At 42.6% G+C, this 18,074-nt stretch overlaps 1 protein-coding gene across 1 annotated transcript in view; it reads right to left on the bottom strand.

Moving 5' to 3' along the window:
- Positions 1 to 17,780, bottom strand: part of LOC310989284 (nucleolar protein 4-like) — a gene marked incomplete at both ends in the record, with an annotated part of 205,995 nt that extends 188,215 nt beyond the window's left edge. Inside the window, one exon of the mRNA XM_083976295.1 lies at positions 17,298 to 17,780. Coding sequence (XP_083832421.1) covers positions 17,298 to 17,780 — 483 coding nt within the window. The remainder of the gene's footprint in view (positions 1 to 17,297) is intronic.
- Between the last annotated feature and the right edge of the window lie 294 nt (positions 17,781 to 18,074).

Genomic DNA, 18,074 nt, shown 5'->3' with positions numbered 1-18,074 from the left:
GTTAAGAGGATTTAAACGAGCTATAATCTTACATTAGATACAAACCAGCACCAAGACTGTTAACACACTTTCAGCATCAGCTCTGAATCATCTCAGTTGGACTCAGGGCTGCCAGAATTAAAGTTTCAAGAGTGTCTAGTTTGTAGCCACCAAAAATATTCCTAGTATCATTCCAAACATACTCACACACCACCACAGACATATTTTGGCAAAATTACACCGAGGGCTGACCTGGTGATCGACGATCATCAGGACGATCACTGGTTGCTCTTGCCTTTGCTAACAGACAGACAGAACACTTAGTACAGTGTTTTTCAACCTTGGGTTCGGGACCCCATGTGGGGTCGCCTGGAATTCAAATGGGGTCGCCTGAAATGTCCAGTAATTGATTAAAAAAATTAAAAAATATGATTAAAAACACCACACACAACTGTATTCTATACTTTCACTTTCTCAAATTGAAATCAAGTTCAAATAAAATGCAGTATATAAAAATATCGGAGCTGGCGCATCTTGATTGACGGGGTCACCAGAAATTTGTGATGTCAAAATGGGGTCATGAGCCAAAAAAGGTTGGGAACCACTGATTTAGTACCTGTTACTGGTACTTAGTACCTATTACCTATTTAGTTTGGGTTCTAATCCTGCTGCTTTCTCTGGTAACACCTTTGTTAGTTGTATCGTAGCCATAAAAATGTGTCATCTTACCGTCATCTCTCTGTTTATCCACACAAGACTGAGTGTGTGTGTGTGTGTGTGTGTGTGTGTGTGTGTGTGTGTGTGTGTGTGTGTGTGTGTGTGTGTGTGTGTGTGTGTGTGTGTGTGTGTGAGTGTGAGAGAGAGAGACAGAGAGAGAGAGAGAGAGAGAGTATAGCAGCATGCCATGAGCTCCACAACTCTATTAGCCCCAGATTATTCACTCTCTTCACACTTGTTTATTGCTCTTTTTTTTGGTTGTTTTATTTTAGTTTTGTTTTTTTCTTTCTTTTTTGAATATTGATGCTGTGGCTGAATTGTTCTTCAAAATGTTCATGCCAATAAAGCGAGAGAGAGAGAGGTTACCACTGGCCAGGGAGTGTCTCTCTGCTGTAGTTCATTATCTTTCCTTCCAGCATGTGTCCAGTGTTCAGAGCAGATTCATGAGGTCAAGAAACACAGTGACACTAATCCCATGTGTCAACAGGATACCAAAAACAGACTGAATGTGTGACAAAGACAGTCCAAGTAATGCTAATAGTCAGTGTGTGTTCTCTATGTAGGAGTGAACTATAACAACCTGCCTTTACAGTGTCTACAAACCAGTGTGATGAAGTAAATTAGCGACTTTACTTCTCTTCTACTTCTTTATACAATAATGCATCTGTCAGTTAGCTGCGTATATTTTTAGAAAACCACAGCTGAAGTACCGCTGATTGTCACTTTCAATTTTCTCCATTAATAAATTATTTCGTTTCTCAATAAAAATGTCAGAAAATAGTGAAATCACGAGGCAATGTCTTCAGATTGTGTGTTTTACACAACCAACACTCATCCTCAGACGCTACAACTGAGGAAACAGAGGAACGTTTGATCTTTTTCATCTGAAAAGTTTCCAGTTGTTTTTGTGTTGATCAATTTATTAGGTTACAAATCGTTTCATGACTTTGCAGTTAAAGGCCTCTCTTGTGCTGCTATCAGCTGGCCTGAGTGTTTGTATTGTTCAATTTTCTGATTAACTACAATGGGCCTCATTCACGACAAACCCTTCTTAAGAACAAATTTGTTCTGGGCAGTGCGTGGCGCAGTGGTCAGAGCGGCCGCCCCATGTAGAGGCTACAGTCCTCACCGCAGGCAGCCCCGGTTCGAATCCCGCGTCGGGCAGCCCTTTCCTGCGTGTCATTCCCCCCCTCTCTGCCTCCCTCTTTCCTGTCTATCTCTACTGTGCACTATCAAATAAAAAGGCAAAAAGCCCGAAACATATACTTAAAAAAAGAACAAATTTGTTCTTAAGTCTTACTTACAAAGTTTTTACGAAGATTGTGGCATTCATGAATGTTTTCTTATTCAGGATTATTCAGGATAAATCTACGAACACTCAGGAGCATACTGAGGCACATTTGAGAGTTGACACTTGTGCAAAATAACTTATTATTGCTTTTTCTTCTGTTCTGCAGTTGTATAATATTATTTGATTTGAATTAGAATAATTTTCTTTCTTTTATGGCGTTTTTAATAATCTAATTATTATTTTACAAATCATTGCGGTCTTTTAAAAACATTACAGACACTCAATTCATATCAATATGTTTGGGGGGGGACTAGTACATGTGTTGTTTGTTGTTGTGCGCGACGTACAGCTGCCGAGCCGATACAAGCTGAGGTTTTTTGTTGGTTTTTTTTCATGTTATTGTTCAACTACCTGGAAAGTCACAAGTGCACTTACTGGACATTTAAATAAAACATCTGACCTGTGGTGACTCCTGCTTTATTAAACTGTTTCTGCTGTTTCAAGTGATCTATGCTTCCTGGTGCGTCAGTTGTGTCCTGGTATCCACCCTGACTGTCTGATAATATAGATCCATACCAGCGCTCAGGTAAGATGGTGGATGAAAATACATATTTATGCGCTAACATCATAATAAAATGTGATATATGGACCATATATACACTGGACCAGTTCTATTCAAAGCCGGCGTTGAGACCGAAACATGAGCAACTAGTGGGTTAAGGGTCACTGATATTACCCAGCAGGCACTGGTGTTTGGAGCTACTCCTCTGAAACCTCTGCTGTGGATGTGGCAGCTCCGAGTTTCTAGATTTTTTATCTGTCTATTGTTTCCAGCAGTGTGCCCGCTGCTTCACCCAGGATCTGGCCCTCACATAACCTCTGGCACAGACCAGCTACTTACTCACACACACACACACACACCCTCATACACACACTGGTTTATGACAGGTTAGGGTCAAAGGGAGGGTAGGACACACACATAGAGCCACACACACCAGAGTCCAACCAATTCCTGTCAATTTAGGGTTTTTATAATGACAGAATAAGGGGCTCTTTGAGATAGCAGAGATCACTGAGACCTGATAGAAGGGGCCACCCCAATTAAGCTGCCCCACACACACACACACATACACACACAGTATCAAACCCCCAGATGCACAGGACAGCACTCTTATCAAGAGTGTGTGGGTTTGTGTGTGAGGGAGCCGGCAGGCCATTGGTCCGTCCTTCCTCCTCCTCTAATGATTCTACACTGTGTCAAATTGTTTCTGCTGCCTAACAGAGGACACACACACACACACACAGGAGGAAAGAAACACACACACACACACACAGAGGTTTCATTCATCCATCTGTTTACCTAAACATACCATCTTCCATCCCACTACAGCAGCACGGAGCAGCCTGGTTTATTTGAGTCATTTCCTTGTTGTGGGAGCTGCTCTGGGCTCCAGGTCTGATGATTCTCCCTGGAAGATACATCAGGCCTCATCTGTGGATATCACAGTTTACATTTCAGCCATATGGGCATTGCTCTCAGCTGAGCTAATCACGCAGCCGGCGGGGGAAAACATTCAGCTGCAATATTGGGTCTTTAAAATAACCCGGCAGGAGGGACGGCAGAGGCAGAAGCTTCCAGATTTATCACCTACCACAGCTTGTGGTACCTTCGGCTCATCGGTGCTGAGTGTTCCTCTGAATGCAAATGGCTACAGGATGATTACAAGTCTATCTAAATAAATTAGAATATCATGGAAAAGTTTAAAATGTCAGTAATTCAATTCAAAAAGTGAAACTAACACATTATTCACTACACAGAATGCAACATTTCACATCTTTATCTATTTAACTTCTTTTTTGTAATGATTATGGCTTACATTTAATGAAGACCTAAAATTCACTATATCAAAAAAATGTGGATATTACAAAATACCAATTAAAGAATGTCCATCCATATGCACTCAATACTTGTTTGCGGCTATCTGACTTAAAGGGATAGTTCAACATTTTGGAAAATTGGCCAATTGCCATAATCCCTATAGTTTTAGGAGGAAGTCCATTACCTTTAATTGTCGGTGCAAGCTGTTTTTAGAACGGCGGAGCAGAGCCGTGAGCTGCTCAGAGCTACGCTACGGAGGCTAATGAGATTTCTTGGTTTCCCTCATCAAACTCATCAAATGCACAATCCAACAACTCCAAAACGTTCTGGTTGACAAGTTGTGACCTGCACATTCACCACGCTATGAGATAATAACAGAACGTTACAGGACAGAGTTTTTTTTCGATGTAAATTTATGCAAAACCGCTGATGCGCGTTCCCAGCGAGGGCAGTTTTTGGGCAAGCAGTTTCTGCATTTGCCTCAAAAACAACTCCTTCTTAGGTGTTTTCTTAAATTCCTTCTTAAGTTGTTCTAAAGAAATTTCTTAGGATTCATGAAGGTGTTCTTAGACCACATTGTTTGCAGCTGTGTTCCTACATTGATGAATCCCATCTCCTCTTAACGTGCACGTGCCAGGTGACGCCCCATCAATGCCGTGTGCACACAGAGACCACAGACACTGAGCAGAGAAGGTTAAGTGAGAAAGAAAGAAAGAAAGAAAGAAAGAAAGAAAGAAAGAAAGAAAGAAAGAAAGAAAGAAAGAAAGAAAGAAATGACTGGACCAGCACATGGGGGTCATTATCAGAGAGACCACACTCTCAGGTGTGCTATCATAAATATCACCATATGATCATATGATTATTGCTATTGGATGGCGTGGGGATTCCCAATAAACATAACTGATGTGAATAAAGTGTCTATAGTGTTTTTTTAAGAGACAGCACTGCTTCGTAAAATAGTTAAAATAATTGTTAAAAACATCATTAATGATGAGAAAATTTAATTAAATCATCTATTATTCAAATCATATAATATTACAACAACAGCAGAACAGAACAAAACGCAATCATCAATTATTTAGCACAAGTATCAGCTCTCAAATGTGCGTAAGTATGCTCTTGAGTGTGCGTAGATTTTTTTCTTAGCTAAGAACAAATCCTAGATAATAAACCATTGGGGAGTGCCACAGTCTTTGTAAAAAGTGGTTCATGAATGGAGCGGAGGAGTGGGCGGCTGAATGACTGCCTACTAGCAGTTACAGTTTTAAATGCAACACAAAAATGAACAACACACTAAAATGCAACACAAAAATTAACCACAATGTTTGCATGTAAATTGTTATATACCGATACGGTATCGAGAAAGGAAATGTTGCAATATTTCAGTGTATGGATATCTTCTTCCACCCCTACACAACAGTAGCCTACAACAGTTCCGCATCTATTTGGCTCCAGAGTTCAACATGTCAGCCTTCATGGTTCACATATCTGAGCAGATGGCTGATCACAACAACGTGATTTTTGTTTCATATGGAGTATGACTGGCCACTTCACTTTCACTTCCTCTTTTAGTCTGACATCCTGGGCTATGTTCACCGTTTCCTCTGTCGGAGTCAGCGTGGACTGGTGTGTGTGTATCTGTTCTTGTTTAGGTTAAGCTCACCAACAACAACCTGTGCGGTGTGTGTCAGTATCCTGGAGGCCTGTTTGGGTCAGTTTTGTTGGGATGTTTTGACGCCGTGTCTCTGATGACGTCCCTGTTGCTAAATTTGCTTCCGACTTGCTCTGTTCAGGCAAACAGCTTTTGATGATCACATGAGAGTGGTGGTTCAAAAGGTCTGGAACCAGACTAGGCTGATTTGTGACAGACTTTTATAAAAAGGTTAAAGGGCAGGCACAAAAACAAAACACAAGCCATGAAACAACCAAAGCTGTGTCTCACCCTGACCAGCCCTGCTCTAACTGCAGCCTGGGCTGAGGCCGCTGAAGAGAGGGGGAAGCAGTCATCACATGTAGTTGACACCAGTGTCTAGATACCAACTATTATTAGTCCCAACAAACCACTCAGTGTTTCCTTCTCTAACTGGAGCACAAGACTCTGTTTGCACCACAGAAACCCAGTAAGATCACTTCTCCTCTCGCTGTGTGCTACACAGACCGTTAGAAAGCTTCTTAATGTGACAAATCTGATTTTCGGTTATTACCTTAAAGGCTACAACAGCTGAGACTATCAGAGTTTCCGGCGCAGAGGGTTTTATGTAAGTGTTGTACCGATGGGGCCTGATACCGGACTAAAATGCTGGTATCGGTATCGGGCGAGTAACAAATGACGCAGCGATACCATTTACAGTATGGAACTTTGAACGCAGCGCCTAGTGTCTTCTCTCGCCCGACACTCACTGCTGTGTGATCACACGTGTTCAGTGCATGCCGAGCCAAGTAGGGATGTAAACAATTAAATTAATTGCAGTTAATCGATCATTTTCTAGGATTTTTTTGTGTGAAATGTAAACAAGCAAAGCCGACATAAAGTAGCGGGATCTCTATTTATAAATGTGTGCGCAGCGCACTGAGCACACAGGGAGAGAGGAGGTGAAAAGAGACAACAACACTGTTACCTGTTGTATACTGGCGTCAGCCTGTACCATCGCTAAAACACACAGACCAGTGTGTAACGAGTCAAAAAGCCGCCGACACTGAGCCACCTTAGAGCTATCTGTCTTCAGACTGTCCTGACCTGTCCCTGAACATCACACAGGGACAACATGGAGCTGCTGTGTGATTGGTTACTGAGTTTATTAATGTTTACATCAGGCTGCGTTCAACCAATCAGTTTATGCTGTGATTTAAGTAGTTAAATATAGTAATCACCATAGTGTAGTGGCAGGAAAGACCATTTCATGTAATCAAATCTATTGTGTTGGTCAAGAACAAGTTCAACTTAAAGTCAGAGGAAAAATGTTTCGGGTGTTTTTACTGTTCCTAAATGTAGAAGTGGGTCACATTGGACCCTCAACATTATTTAAAGGTTAAATAACGTGTTACTTAAACGTTTTTACCAGGTAGGCAATAAAAAAGTTCTACTGGATTATAGTATTAGAAGAAAAAAAGCTCTTATATACCCTGTATATATATATATATATATATTTTTTTTTTCAAACGGCGTGGTATCGGTACGGTATCGGTATCGGCCGATACTGCACAGCCGGGTATCGGTATCGGAACAACACTAGTTTTATGCTGTTAAACCTGATTTCTTTTTTTGGGGGGGGCTTCAGAAAACAAAGATCAGAAAAGGCTGCAGACTGATAACTGAAGTTGGAACGACACAAACATTTCAAAGCTGATACTGATGCAGGTACTCTATACTAGTGATTCCCAACCATTGCAGGGGGTACGTGGAAACATTTATTAATTTATTTATTAGATAATAAGCAGGCTTAATATTCTCAGTCATTTCATAAGCTCTTTACTAAAATGGCATGTGTGTGCCACAACTACAGTAGTTCCCCCTGGAGGCAATAACCTGTGTAGGGTTGTCAAAAGTATCGATGCTAAAACGGCACACTCGACAGGCAGGCAGCGTCCGGAGCATTTGGAGCTGGATAACAGAGCTACACACAGCTAAGACGCACGTACGGTGAGTTTTTAAAAAAACGCAATATTAACGGCACCATCCCTCTCTCATCTCCTCGCTTCTTCTTCTCCTCCTCCACAGTGTGTTGTCAGAGGAGAGGCGGAATGCATTGGAATGAAACAATAGCAACACACTCTGAAATGGCACAACTTTTAGTTCGTTTTTTTAGTTAATAAAAAGTACACCTGTTATAGGTTCTTTTGTACAAAAATGCAGAATACAATACACCGGAAGTGCAAAATGTCTTCGTACAAATCAAATAAAAGGTCCAGTGTGTAAAATGGGGGTAAAACTGTGATATCCAGCGTTCAGATTCTAGATTGCAGCGCTCACTTGCTCACACTCACCCCTCCTGCCGGCTATGAAAACCAAACAAATTTTATTTTATAGCCATTATACACTTGTACAAATATATTCATGGGTAGTATATTCAGATTTTGACAATAAACCTTGTTAATTTTTACACACTGGACCTTTAAACCGAGAAATTGAAATGATTTTCATTACATAATCTGTTGTGTTACGTTTTGTACGACCACTTTTGGAGAATCATTAACATGTATGAGTGAGGGGGTACTCATGATATGACAAAAAGGTTGGGAACCACTGCTCTAAACTACCGTAAACTGAACCGGCTTATATTTGAGACAGGTGTCTACGTGGGACACAGGCTTTTAATCCACTCAGGCTCAGAGGCTCCTCCCCTCTGATTGGCTGACTGACATGTTGTTATTATAGGTCCTGAGAGAAACCTGAGCAAGTAGAGGCAAAAGTACATTCACATTGTTGTTCCTTAATCATGTCCTTTGATGGGCTGCTGGCAACAGATTAGTTGAAAATGATGCATTTCTCTACTTGATGGACTTTACTTTCACTTAGACGCTTGTGTTTCTGCCCTTGCATTCCAAAACACTTGTGGCAAAGCATGTGACCAATTTATTTCTCCCAGCAGGGTGTGTGTGGTTGTGTGTGCATGTGCGCTGTCCTCACATCACACGCAGGATGAAAGATGGACGGGGAACAGTGTTACTGGTCTGACATCGACACACTGTTAATGATCTTTGAAAACCAAAAACCATAGACTTTACATTGATCCTACATATTAAATTGGGCACATCAGACCACACACACACACACACACACACACACACACACAGATTGTGGTCTTTATAATAACAACAGGGGCTGTGCTACTGCTACCTCAGGATAAGTTTCTGTTCCAGGTCTCAAACCAAAGACTTGCCGCAAGCCAAATGGGCGGTTGCTCTGCTAATTAAGCTAATTAAAAAGTGTGCTCTGAATTAACTGAAGGATGGTTTCCCCACCAGGAGTCAGCTGAGCGAATTCACATTAGATATTCGCTTATATTTTTAATCATTTCAGATTTTCTAATAGTGCGAAAGGACATAACCACAGCTTTGTTTGTAGTAGAGCTGCAACAATAAACCGATTAATCGCACAAAAATCGATTATTAAATGAAACCTCAACTATTTTGATAATCGGATAATCTTTTTCTTTTTTTTTAATCTAAATTCTCTGATTTTAGCTTCTTAAATGTGAATATTTCTGGTTTCTTTGTTCCTTTATGACAGTAAACTGAGTATCTCTTTGTTTTGTGGACAAAACAAGACATTTGAGGACGTCATCTGGTGGTTTGGGAAACACTGATGAACACTTATGAACATTTTTGAACATTTTATTGACCAAACAACTAATCGATTAATTGTTTAAATAATCGACAGATTAATCAATAATGAAAATAATCGGTAGTTGCAGCCCTAGTTTGTAGACAGTTGTACTAACGCAACCAATCAGGGCGCTGTTTTCAGTTATTAGTGTGTTTTATCTCCTAATTCTGCTTTGTCCCGTTCCTGTTCACCCTCTGAGACGCACCATGTTGCCTGCTGCTCATATGCCCCTACCTGGGACCAGCTTCACTCAGAGGAAGTAACTCAGGATACAGACTGTGCACTACCAGACTAGTGAACGAATGAGAAATAATGCCACTTGAATCAGTTGTAACACAACCGAGAAGCTGGAACCAGCTAAAGTCCAGAAAGACAGAAGCAGCTGATCCATTGATGAAAGAGCTGACCATATGATCACCTAAATGTTTCAGCTCTGACAACAGACCTGAAGAGAATCCACATATTTGTCTGGTCATCAACCAAATCCAAAATTGCAGGGGTGTAACAATTCATCTACTAGATCGATGAATCGATTTATATTCCAAGGATTCAACTACATCGATCTGCGCTCGGCAAATTGGCCTTCCGGGCAACATATACATACTGTATACACTAACTGTGGGAAATTTTGTGCACTACAGAGGTAAGCGTTACACAATCACATGACCAGTGCATGTCTGACCTATCAGATGCTTCCACAGAACATCTGACCACTAGTTTCTCTTTTCATTTCGATCTCGACACAGAGGAAAGGTTTGTCAACATAATCCAAATTCAGCAATAATCTATATGACCCGTCCGTGGCAAACAAGACTGAACATCTTCTGATGAGTCTTCCTCTGCTCCGTCTTACTTACACAACTTACACAAATAAAAGCAACAGATAAACTAGAGGGTTAAGGAGTAGTGTATGAAACAGACAGGAATAATGAATGCAGATACTGAGGAAGCAATAACCGTTCTGTCAGTGTAAGCCATTAAAATTACCTGTCAGTATTTTGATGAGTCACATCAATTGTTGCTGCTCGGTGCCTCACATTTTACTGTGTCCAAGCTGCAGAGTCAAACCTGAGATCCCCAGGGAGACTGACAGCCCCTTTTGACAGTGACTAACGCTGTCATCAGCTCTTTGGTCCGTACAAGGTGCCACACGTCTGAGCTCTCAGCTGAGGAACACACATATGATGTCCACAAACACACACATACACACATACACAACAACAGAGCTGTGTAAAAACGCTGTCACTGTCTGATCAGCTGTTGCTGCAGTCAGGTCACAGCCCGCTCAGCGTGACGCACGCAGAGAGAAAGCAGGATGCTGATTCCAACCAGAAACACAGCATTAAGACCCTGCGTAGCTCTACACATCCAGGCCTGTTGTTTCTCATCCGACTCTACAGGTGGAGATAAAGACAAACCGGAGACTCAACAAATGCCATCAAATATATCCATATTGTCTCATGTTTCATTCCTCTATGCCACAGAGCAAATATCCACGTTCCCAAACGTTCCCATGCCAAGGCCCCCTGACTAGCATTAGCTTCTGGCCAGGGACTCCCGTTTGCAAACACACTGAGTCAAACCGCCAGGTCAACACTTACAGCTAATGACGTCATGAATGATATTTTGACTGGCAGGATGTTAGAAAGATGGGCATGGCAACTAAGGTTTTGATATGTTATATAAATTATATTTTTCAATAATGCTCAAAATATAATAATTTGATTTAATTTTGTTTTGCATTTGTTCTCACTTTACCTCCAATTTGCTGAGGACCCCGTAGTATCTCCCTGGCGGCCCCCCAGGAGGCCCCAGCCCCCACTTTGAAAACTACTGCACTAGGGGACCAAATGTGTATTAATGACATACTGGAAATAACCCATGCATTATTTATTCCTGATTGTGGTCCAACTGTATTGTTTCTATGACAACAATACCACCGCTGCCATTGTATGATTGACTCCGACGTAGGTTTTCAACTTCTTCTTTTCACCCTGTCCACCAACCACAAGAAGTCTATCAGCCCCCAGCCTGATGGTCGTAGAGCAGGGTGGGTGTTACCATGGTACCATGTCAACCATGGACAACAATACACCTGTGGTGGCTTTCCTTCTGGATGTCAAATAAACCAATAACCAGCTGTAGGAACAGCATTTTATTTGACGCAAATGAGAAGATGTAATTCTGTTGAAAAAATAATTAAAAAATTGAAGTCATAGAAAAACTATACACTCTCGTTCCTGACGCCGGTCTCATCCAACACTACTGCAGCTGCACATGACGTCACTTACTACACCGACTACAGGAGCATTAACAACACACAACTCTGTCTTATATAAAGGCTGAAAATATGAACTTCACAATATGTTTAACTTAAAGCAGAAGTAAGCGATATATTTGTGTTAATATAAGTCTTAAATAGTTATATCTTCCGACAGCAATCACTTTCATAGAGTGTTTGGACTGAAACACGGGTCTGTCAGTCACTCTGCTCTGCTCTGAGCCGAGGAGAAAACTTTTCTCGTATCCTACAGTTTTATCCAATGAGGAGAGAGAACGGCATGCAGGGCTGTGTGTGCAGCCAAGGGATGCGCGTGAATGTGGTGACGTAGGGACGAGGACTGTTATGGTGCGTTCAAGGCAGCCCGTAACTCGTGTTTTTCCGACCTGTGAAGTCGTACCAGTTCGATCTGGTACGAGTTCACGAGTCGGAAGTTACGAGTGGCCGTTATAGTGACTTTCACAGGTAAAACAGGTCGGAAAAACACGAGTGGGTTGACTGGAACGCTACAAAATCGTAAGTTGTGACTTGAAGCTGTAATTTACGGTTTCAAAAGCCTGCCTGGAACGCAGCATTAGCCAAAACGACCGGATCGCTTACTTCTGCTTTAACGTACGTCTACACATATGGCAGTGTGACACTAACCAGAGACTTTGAGTGCCGGGCCGACCTGCTCCCAAAGAATGGGTCTTTGGTATGATCAGAACAGACAGACACGGCCAGAGGGAGCTTCTCAGAGGAGGAGGGGGGGCAGTCTCACCCCATCTGATGTATTGCCTCAACAAGGAGTGACAATGACGACACCAGTGCCTATTGACAGATTAAGGCAGAGTCTTTCACATACTCTCTCTAACCATTGAGAACAACACTGTCATCTTCTTTTAATGAAACCAATGTGTCTGTGGTCACTTTGTGTTTGTGGCACAAGGGTAAGACAAGAGCCAATGAGGTTGGGGCAAAGCGCCACAGACAGCGTGGGGAAGTCATCATAACTCGCTGAGAGAGCGTCAGCTGAAACGTTGGTCTTTATCGTTCAATGGCTTTTTTGCCTACGACAAGTGAATGGCAAAATACCATCAGCCTTATCCTCATCCTTATTGTTTTACTGAAACACGCATCAGCAGTGGTTTAAGGAGCAGCTGAACATGAAGAATATGGATGTAGCAGTGCAATAGGTCAAAAACGTAAAAAAGAAAATGTGTGATGTGACTCTGTCTTCATGTACTTCGGTCAATTTACACAGTAGTGCTACGGTGCGATTCATCACACACTCGTCACACGATCTGACGACGTGCCTCAAACTCATTCAGTCTCACAGAGATTTTACTGGAGTCAACTTGCAGGGTGTAACATGCAATAGACTTGGCACGTTAGACTGTCCAGGTATGATCAGCAGGTCCAAGAGAAAACAGGAGGGATCCGTCTCTCTCTCCCAGTCCAAACACAGTCCTCAGATACTAAACAGACTCAACAGACCTGCTGCTGCCAAGACTGAAAGAAGAGAGGTGGGGGTGGGTGGAGGGGTTTACTAAAGATAAACTCTGCCAGAGGATTGACAGTTTTTCTGCAATACTCCTGATGTTAATCTGAGTAAGAAATGATACGGGACGGGGTGAAATTAGCTGCACTGTAACCATGCCAACCATCACATCCAGCCACCTCTCGTCCCTGCAGCACTCCTGCATTTACAACAACCTGCCTGTGTGGATGAAACAAACGGCCTCAGGCTGCAGACACGGGATCACTCGACTGAAGATCCGTACAGGGGCAGAGACTAAACAGCAGGATCTGTCGGAGATTACAGGTGATTTGGTGTTGAAGTGCAGACGAGATGGACTGATTCAACTCTGGAGACAGCACAGAGTGAAGCTGCTTCTCCCCTTTGTCTTATTGTCAACATGTGATTCCTGGTTGAACAATAAGGGAGGAGATCTTTTCTGGAGCATATTTTCACTGTATTGCTTGAAATAGAATAGAATAGAATAGAATAGAATAGAATAGAATAGAATAAAACTTTATTGAGCCCCCGAGGGGGAAATTCACTAGGGCTGTGTGGCATACCGGTTCGTACCGAAAACCAGTCGTTATTTCTGTCATGATATGAATTTTCCGTATATGAGAGATGGTGAAACGCTGTTTAAAAAAAAAACATATTAATATTTTTTCCTGTGAGAGACTGTGTCAGGCCGCCATAATGTTGTTAATTAATGGGAAACACTGAGGGGTCGTGCTACATTTACCTGTGTGTGGAATGAGTTATTTAAAGCCGTCTACTGCAGTAATTATTTTCTCATGAGAAGAAAATGTGGGCAAGCCCACTCTTGCATGAAAAAAAACAAAAAAACAATCGTGAAACCGATATGATTTTGAAAAAAAAAAAAAACGTGACATGAAAATTTGGTCATACCGCCCAGACCTACTCTTCACACTCCGATTGCGACCGATTCATTAAATGCTTTTATACAAAAATGAAAAATGTCAGTCACCTGTGGAACGGACAATCCTGTCAAAAACACTATCCAATCATTTTGAGCGAATTTATTGGATCGTGATGGGTCCTTCTAACTGGCATCTGCCCTATGAAACAAGGCAGGATTTCTCCCGTGGCTATGCTACATTTTTACCTTAATTAAAAAGCTAATTGTGATAGTTACATAACTTCATGACTCGTGACTTGTTGGAGTGAGAACGGAGGCTCTCTGCCTTCACCTGGCTTCTCACGGCTGAAAACCAACCATGTTCATCAGTGTAGTACCTGGCTGCCGCCCCGGTGTCCCAGCTCTCGTCTCTGCGCACCGCGACACAAACGCGCTCCGTAACCCACAATCTTTTGTTTTTGACAGTTAAGACTACACAAACATACACGTCATAACATCGTATATAACGTTATCCACCGCTCCATGTATTGATTTTTCCCCAGTTGTAAACAAATGCACATGGCCAGGAGGAAGGTTAGCAAAACAGAGGAAAAGCGACCGGACTTTCTCTTTAAAGCACACGTCAGACTCACAGCCCGGGAGTCAGATCCGGCCCGTGATACAGTTTTATGTGGCCTGCGAGAAAATTTCATGTTTCTATTATTAATGGCAGTATAGTGCTCACACTACTAACACTAAATCCCATAATACACTGCAACAGCTACCAAACAGTCATGGCCAAGCAACAGATAGACAAGTGCCAAGTCCTATCTGCTGCTCTGTTGACAACAAATTGGCACATTGTCGTCTCAGCGATGCACAGCTGCACTCCAAACCAAACCCACCCCCAAACACACATGAACCTGCAGCCAAGACAAGATGCCAAGTACCTGGCATAAGAGAGAAAACTGGGCTAAATATGGTTTGTTCTGTTAATTTTTTTACACCTTTTTTTACACCAAATTTTGGCTTTGACACCCCTGCCTTAAAGGTGCATACAGTTCTGCCACAGACCTGCAAACTGCCGACAAGAGAAAACACATGTGGGGTTTTTCACAGCATCCTGAACAACTAAGTCAACACAGAGAACACAACACTGAGCGACAGGTAAGATACACCATGTTTCACTTGGAATCTCCCCAGCTCTGTCTGTAAACTAATGCACAAACAGTGACATGAGTCGTGACCATCACATCTACAGTTTGGCTATCTCCATATGTTTGGGTTGACCGTCAGATTACAATGAGATAAAACAGAGAGAAACCAATGGTCCCATTTGAGAAACTTGAACTGGAAAACTGTGTCTGACAGTTTAACATGATACCAAAAATGGGCTTCGCTCCTCCTGCACTGGTTTAAATGTTGACATCAAACACAAACTGTTAAAGGGATAGTTCAACATGTTGAACTATCCTTTTAATGTTTGTCTGGTACAACTACAGCTGCTTACTGATGCACCTAATTGGTATTCGGGCTTTAATCAAGTTCAGTAACTTCTTACAGTAAGAAGGTTTCTACACTCCCATTCATACGGAATTATATTTTGTAATGAACTGGACAAACCATCTCACCTAAACTCTGTGCCTTCAGCTGCAGGACGTTCAACAATTCAACACAACTGAGCACAGATAAGCATGCTCTCTCTCATTTACACCCTTCCCCTTCTTCTCTCACATTGTATCAGATGCACCTGTCGTAAGATTTTCTCACCCAGACAACAAAACAAAAACAAAATCTCATCATCACACCTTTTCTCAGGTTCCATCAAGTCAACAACTCAACCTGAACTGATAAAAAAGCTGTTGTATTAAATATAATTAGGATTATGGATGCACAATACACTGTCAAGAAAATGAGTCATACTTGTAAAAGACTTTTCTTTGTGTGTGGTCACATCCAGTTCATCCCCAGTGGGATGACATGGGGAAAGTCATTGAGGACAACCCCTCTTGTGATGACACACCACCTTAAATGTCTGATCCAGGTATGCATGATCCCGCACCAAAATGCATAACCAGCCAGTTACCGCACAGCACTGATATGATAATGATTCATTCACAAACTAAGACATGCTTTCAGTAACTGCACTGACCACTGTTGTTCAATTAGCTGTTATCTTCTATGAAAATGGTTTGGTTGGTGTGAGGCCACGGGGCGGCTAGCTGCCCTTGGCACAGTCCTGACTAATCACAGTTTGGCAGTTGTCACGGAACGGGCTTCCTCTGATTGGTTCATCTTTTTTTTTTTTTCATCAAAGCGTACTAACCTGGACCTGGCTTCCTGGTTTCACCACACATTCACACATTAGTTAGAGGGACAGAGGGGTGTCGGTGTCATATCTTAGTTTTTATTTCTGATAATTACATTCTGTAAAACAGCCTGAAGAGGAAAGGGTCACTGTCAATGCATCATTTCATCACCAAAGGCACCAGAGTTAACCAGCGTCAACTTCAGTCAAAGGCAGGAAGGTTGGTTGAACAGGTCAAAGGTTATTATTTGACTGACAGAGGGACCAACGTAAATAGGAGAGGGACACTGTCATAATTTATCTTGATGTGTTGCTGACCTCTTGGGCCAGGTCGCCCCTTGCAAATGAGATCTTGATCTCAATGGGTCTTACCTGCACGGAGGTTTAATAAAAACAATAAAATAGCCTAATTAATAAACTGCCTTCCATTTTCAATTTAAGTGATCATATCCTTTAAAAAAAAGACTTTCAGAAAATGAATCCCAGCACTAATAGACCAAACTAAAGACTGCCTCTATGCACTGTGCCACTATCCTTGTGAGGCAAAAATGCCACTGCCGTTTTTATTTGCATAATTGTCATAACAGAAACTGAAATTTTCATTTGCAGACATTTATAGATGCATGGGGTCACAGTCTGTTTAATACCTACAGTTGTTTCCCTGACTATAAAACACATTATTGTGGGTTTGTAGTTTTTTTTTTTTTGCCTTGTCCTTTGACAGACAGGCACCTCTATTTTAAAATCTCCCTTTCCTTTGCAATAACTGACAAAGGCGGGTCTGACTTCCTGTGAGTTGATGTGTGTGAGCAGCATATTATGTGTCAGTCAGGAGGCTGCTGAAATAAAATAAAAAAAGGTTGAGAACAACACAGGGAGGGAGCCGATGGTGACACCACTAGTCAGGCTGCACGGGCTCTGTGATGGAACAGGTGTCTGCTGTAGCCGTGGCAATGAGCCAGGGAAAGTTATGTTGTACAGCATCAGGCTACAACACACACACACACACACACACACAGCCGGATGCACACCTTATTTCTTTAGGCAAATAAGGGTAGCCCAATAGCGCGCCTGAATACGGGACGCACACGCACGGACACACACACACACACACACAAAGAGAGAGAGAGCACAAAGTGAAAGAGGAAGACGCACTAACCGTCGCCTTGATGGGGACGTACAGCACCGGTCTGTCCGACGAGCCGTTCTTGGCGTCCTGCTGCAGGGTCCCGACCTGGAAGCCCTTGGACTTGACCCAGAATTTAAATTTGGCGTTGATGTGGTTGTTGCCCTTCTCGTGCAGGAACAAGCCGTTGTTGTTCTCTTCGTCCCCCTGGAGCAGAGTCTGGAGGATTTTGTTGTATTTGCGCCGGGTCACGGTCTTGGTCTTCCCGGAGTCCCCGTACGTCCGCAGGCACCAGTCCTGAAACTCTCCGTACATCTCCGTCCCTCCTCCGGCCGCCGCCGCCGCCGCCGCCTCGGCCGCCGGAAGCCCGCTGCTGTAGCTGCTGTAGCCGCTGGGGCTCCGGCTCCTCTGCTGGTTCTGGTGCTGATGGTTGTTGGCGGCGGCGGTGGTGGTGGTGGTGGAGGATGTAGTAGTAGTCACCGTGTCCGCCACACCGCTGGCTTTTCTCGTTGTCATGTTAACAACAACAAAAACGAGCAACACTTTGTTAAAACGACAACGAATCCCACAGTTTTTTGTCCGTTAAAACAAAAACTCGTCAGAATTCGGTTCGGTTGAGCTCGCGACCGTCGCTCCGAACCACAGGGACCAACGGTGGCGTTCTGTCTGAAATCAGTGCAAACCTAACAGGCTGCAAATTTGGTGGAGCAAAAAAAAAAGATATCAACAAAAGCCTCCAAACCTCTGAAATTGTGTCCAAACGTTTACATTTCCTCCATTCCTCAAGAAAGAAAACGAAAAAAGAAAAAA

The sequence above is a fragment of the Trachurus trachurus genome (assembly GCF_905171665.1).
Source record: "Trachurus trachurus genome assembly, chromosome: 7".
NCBI classification, from domain to species: domain Eukaryota; kingdom Metazoa; phylum Chordata; class Actinopteri; order Carangiformes; family Carangidae; genus Trachurus; species Trachurus trachurus.
The sequence above is the reverse complement of the archived record's forward strand: the minus strand, read 5'-3'. Positions and strand labels throughout refer to the sequence as shown.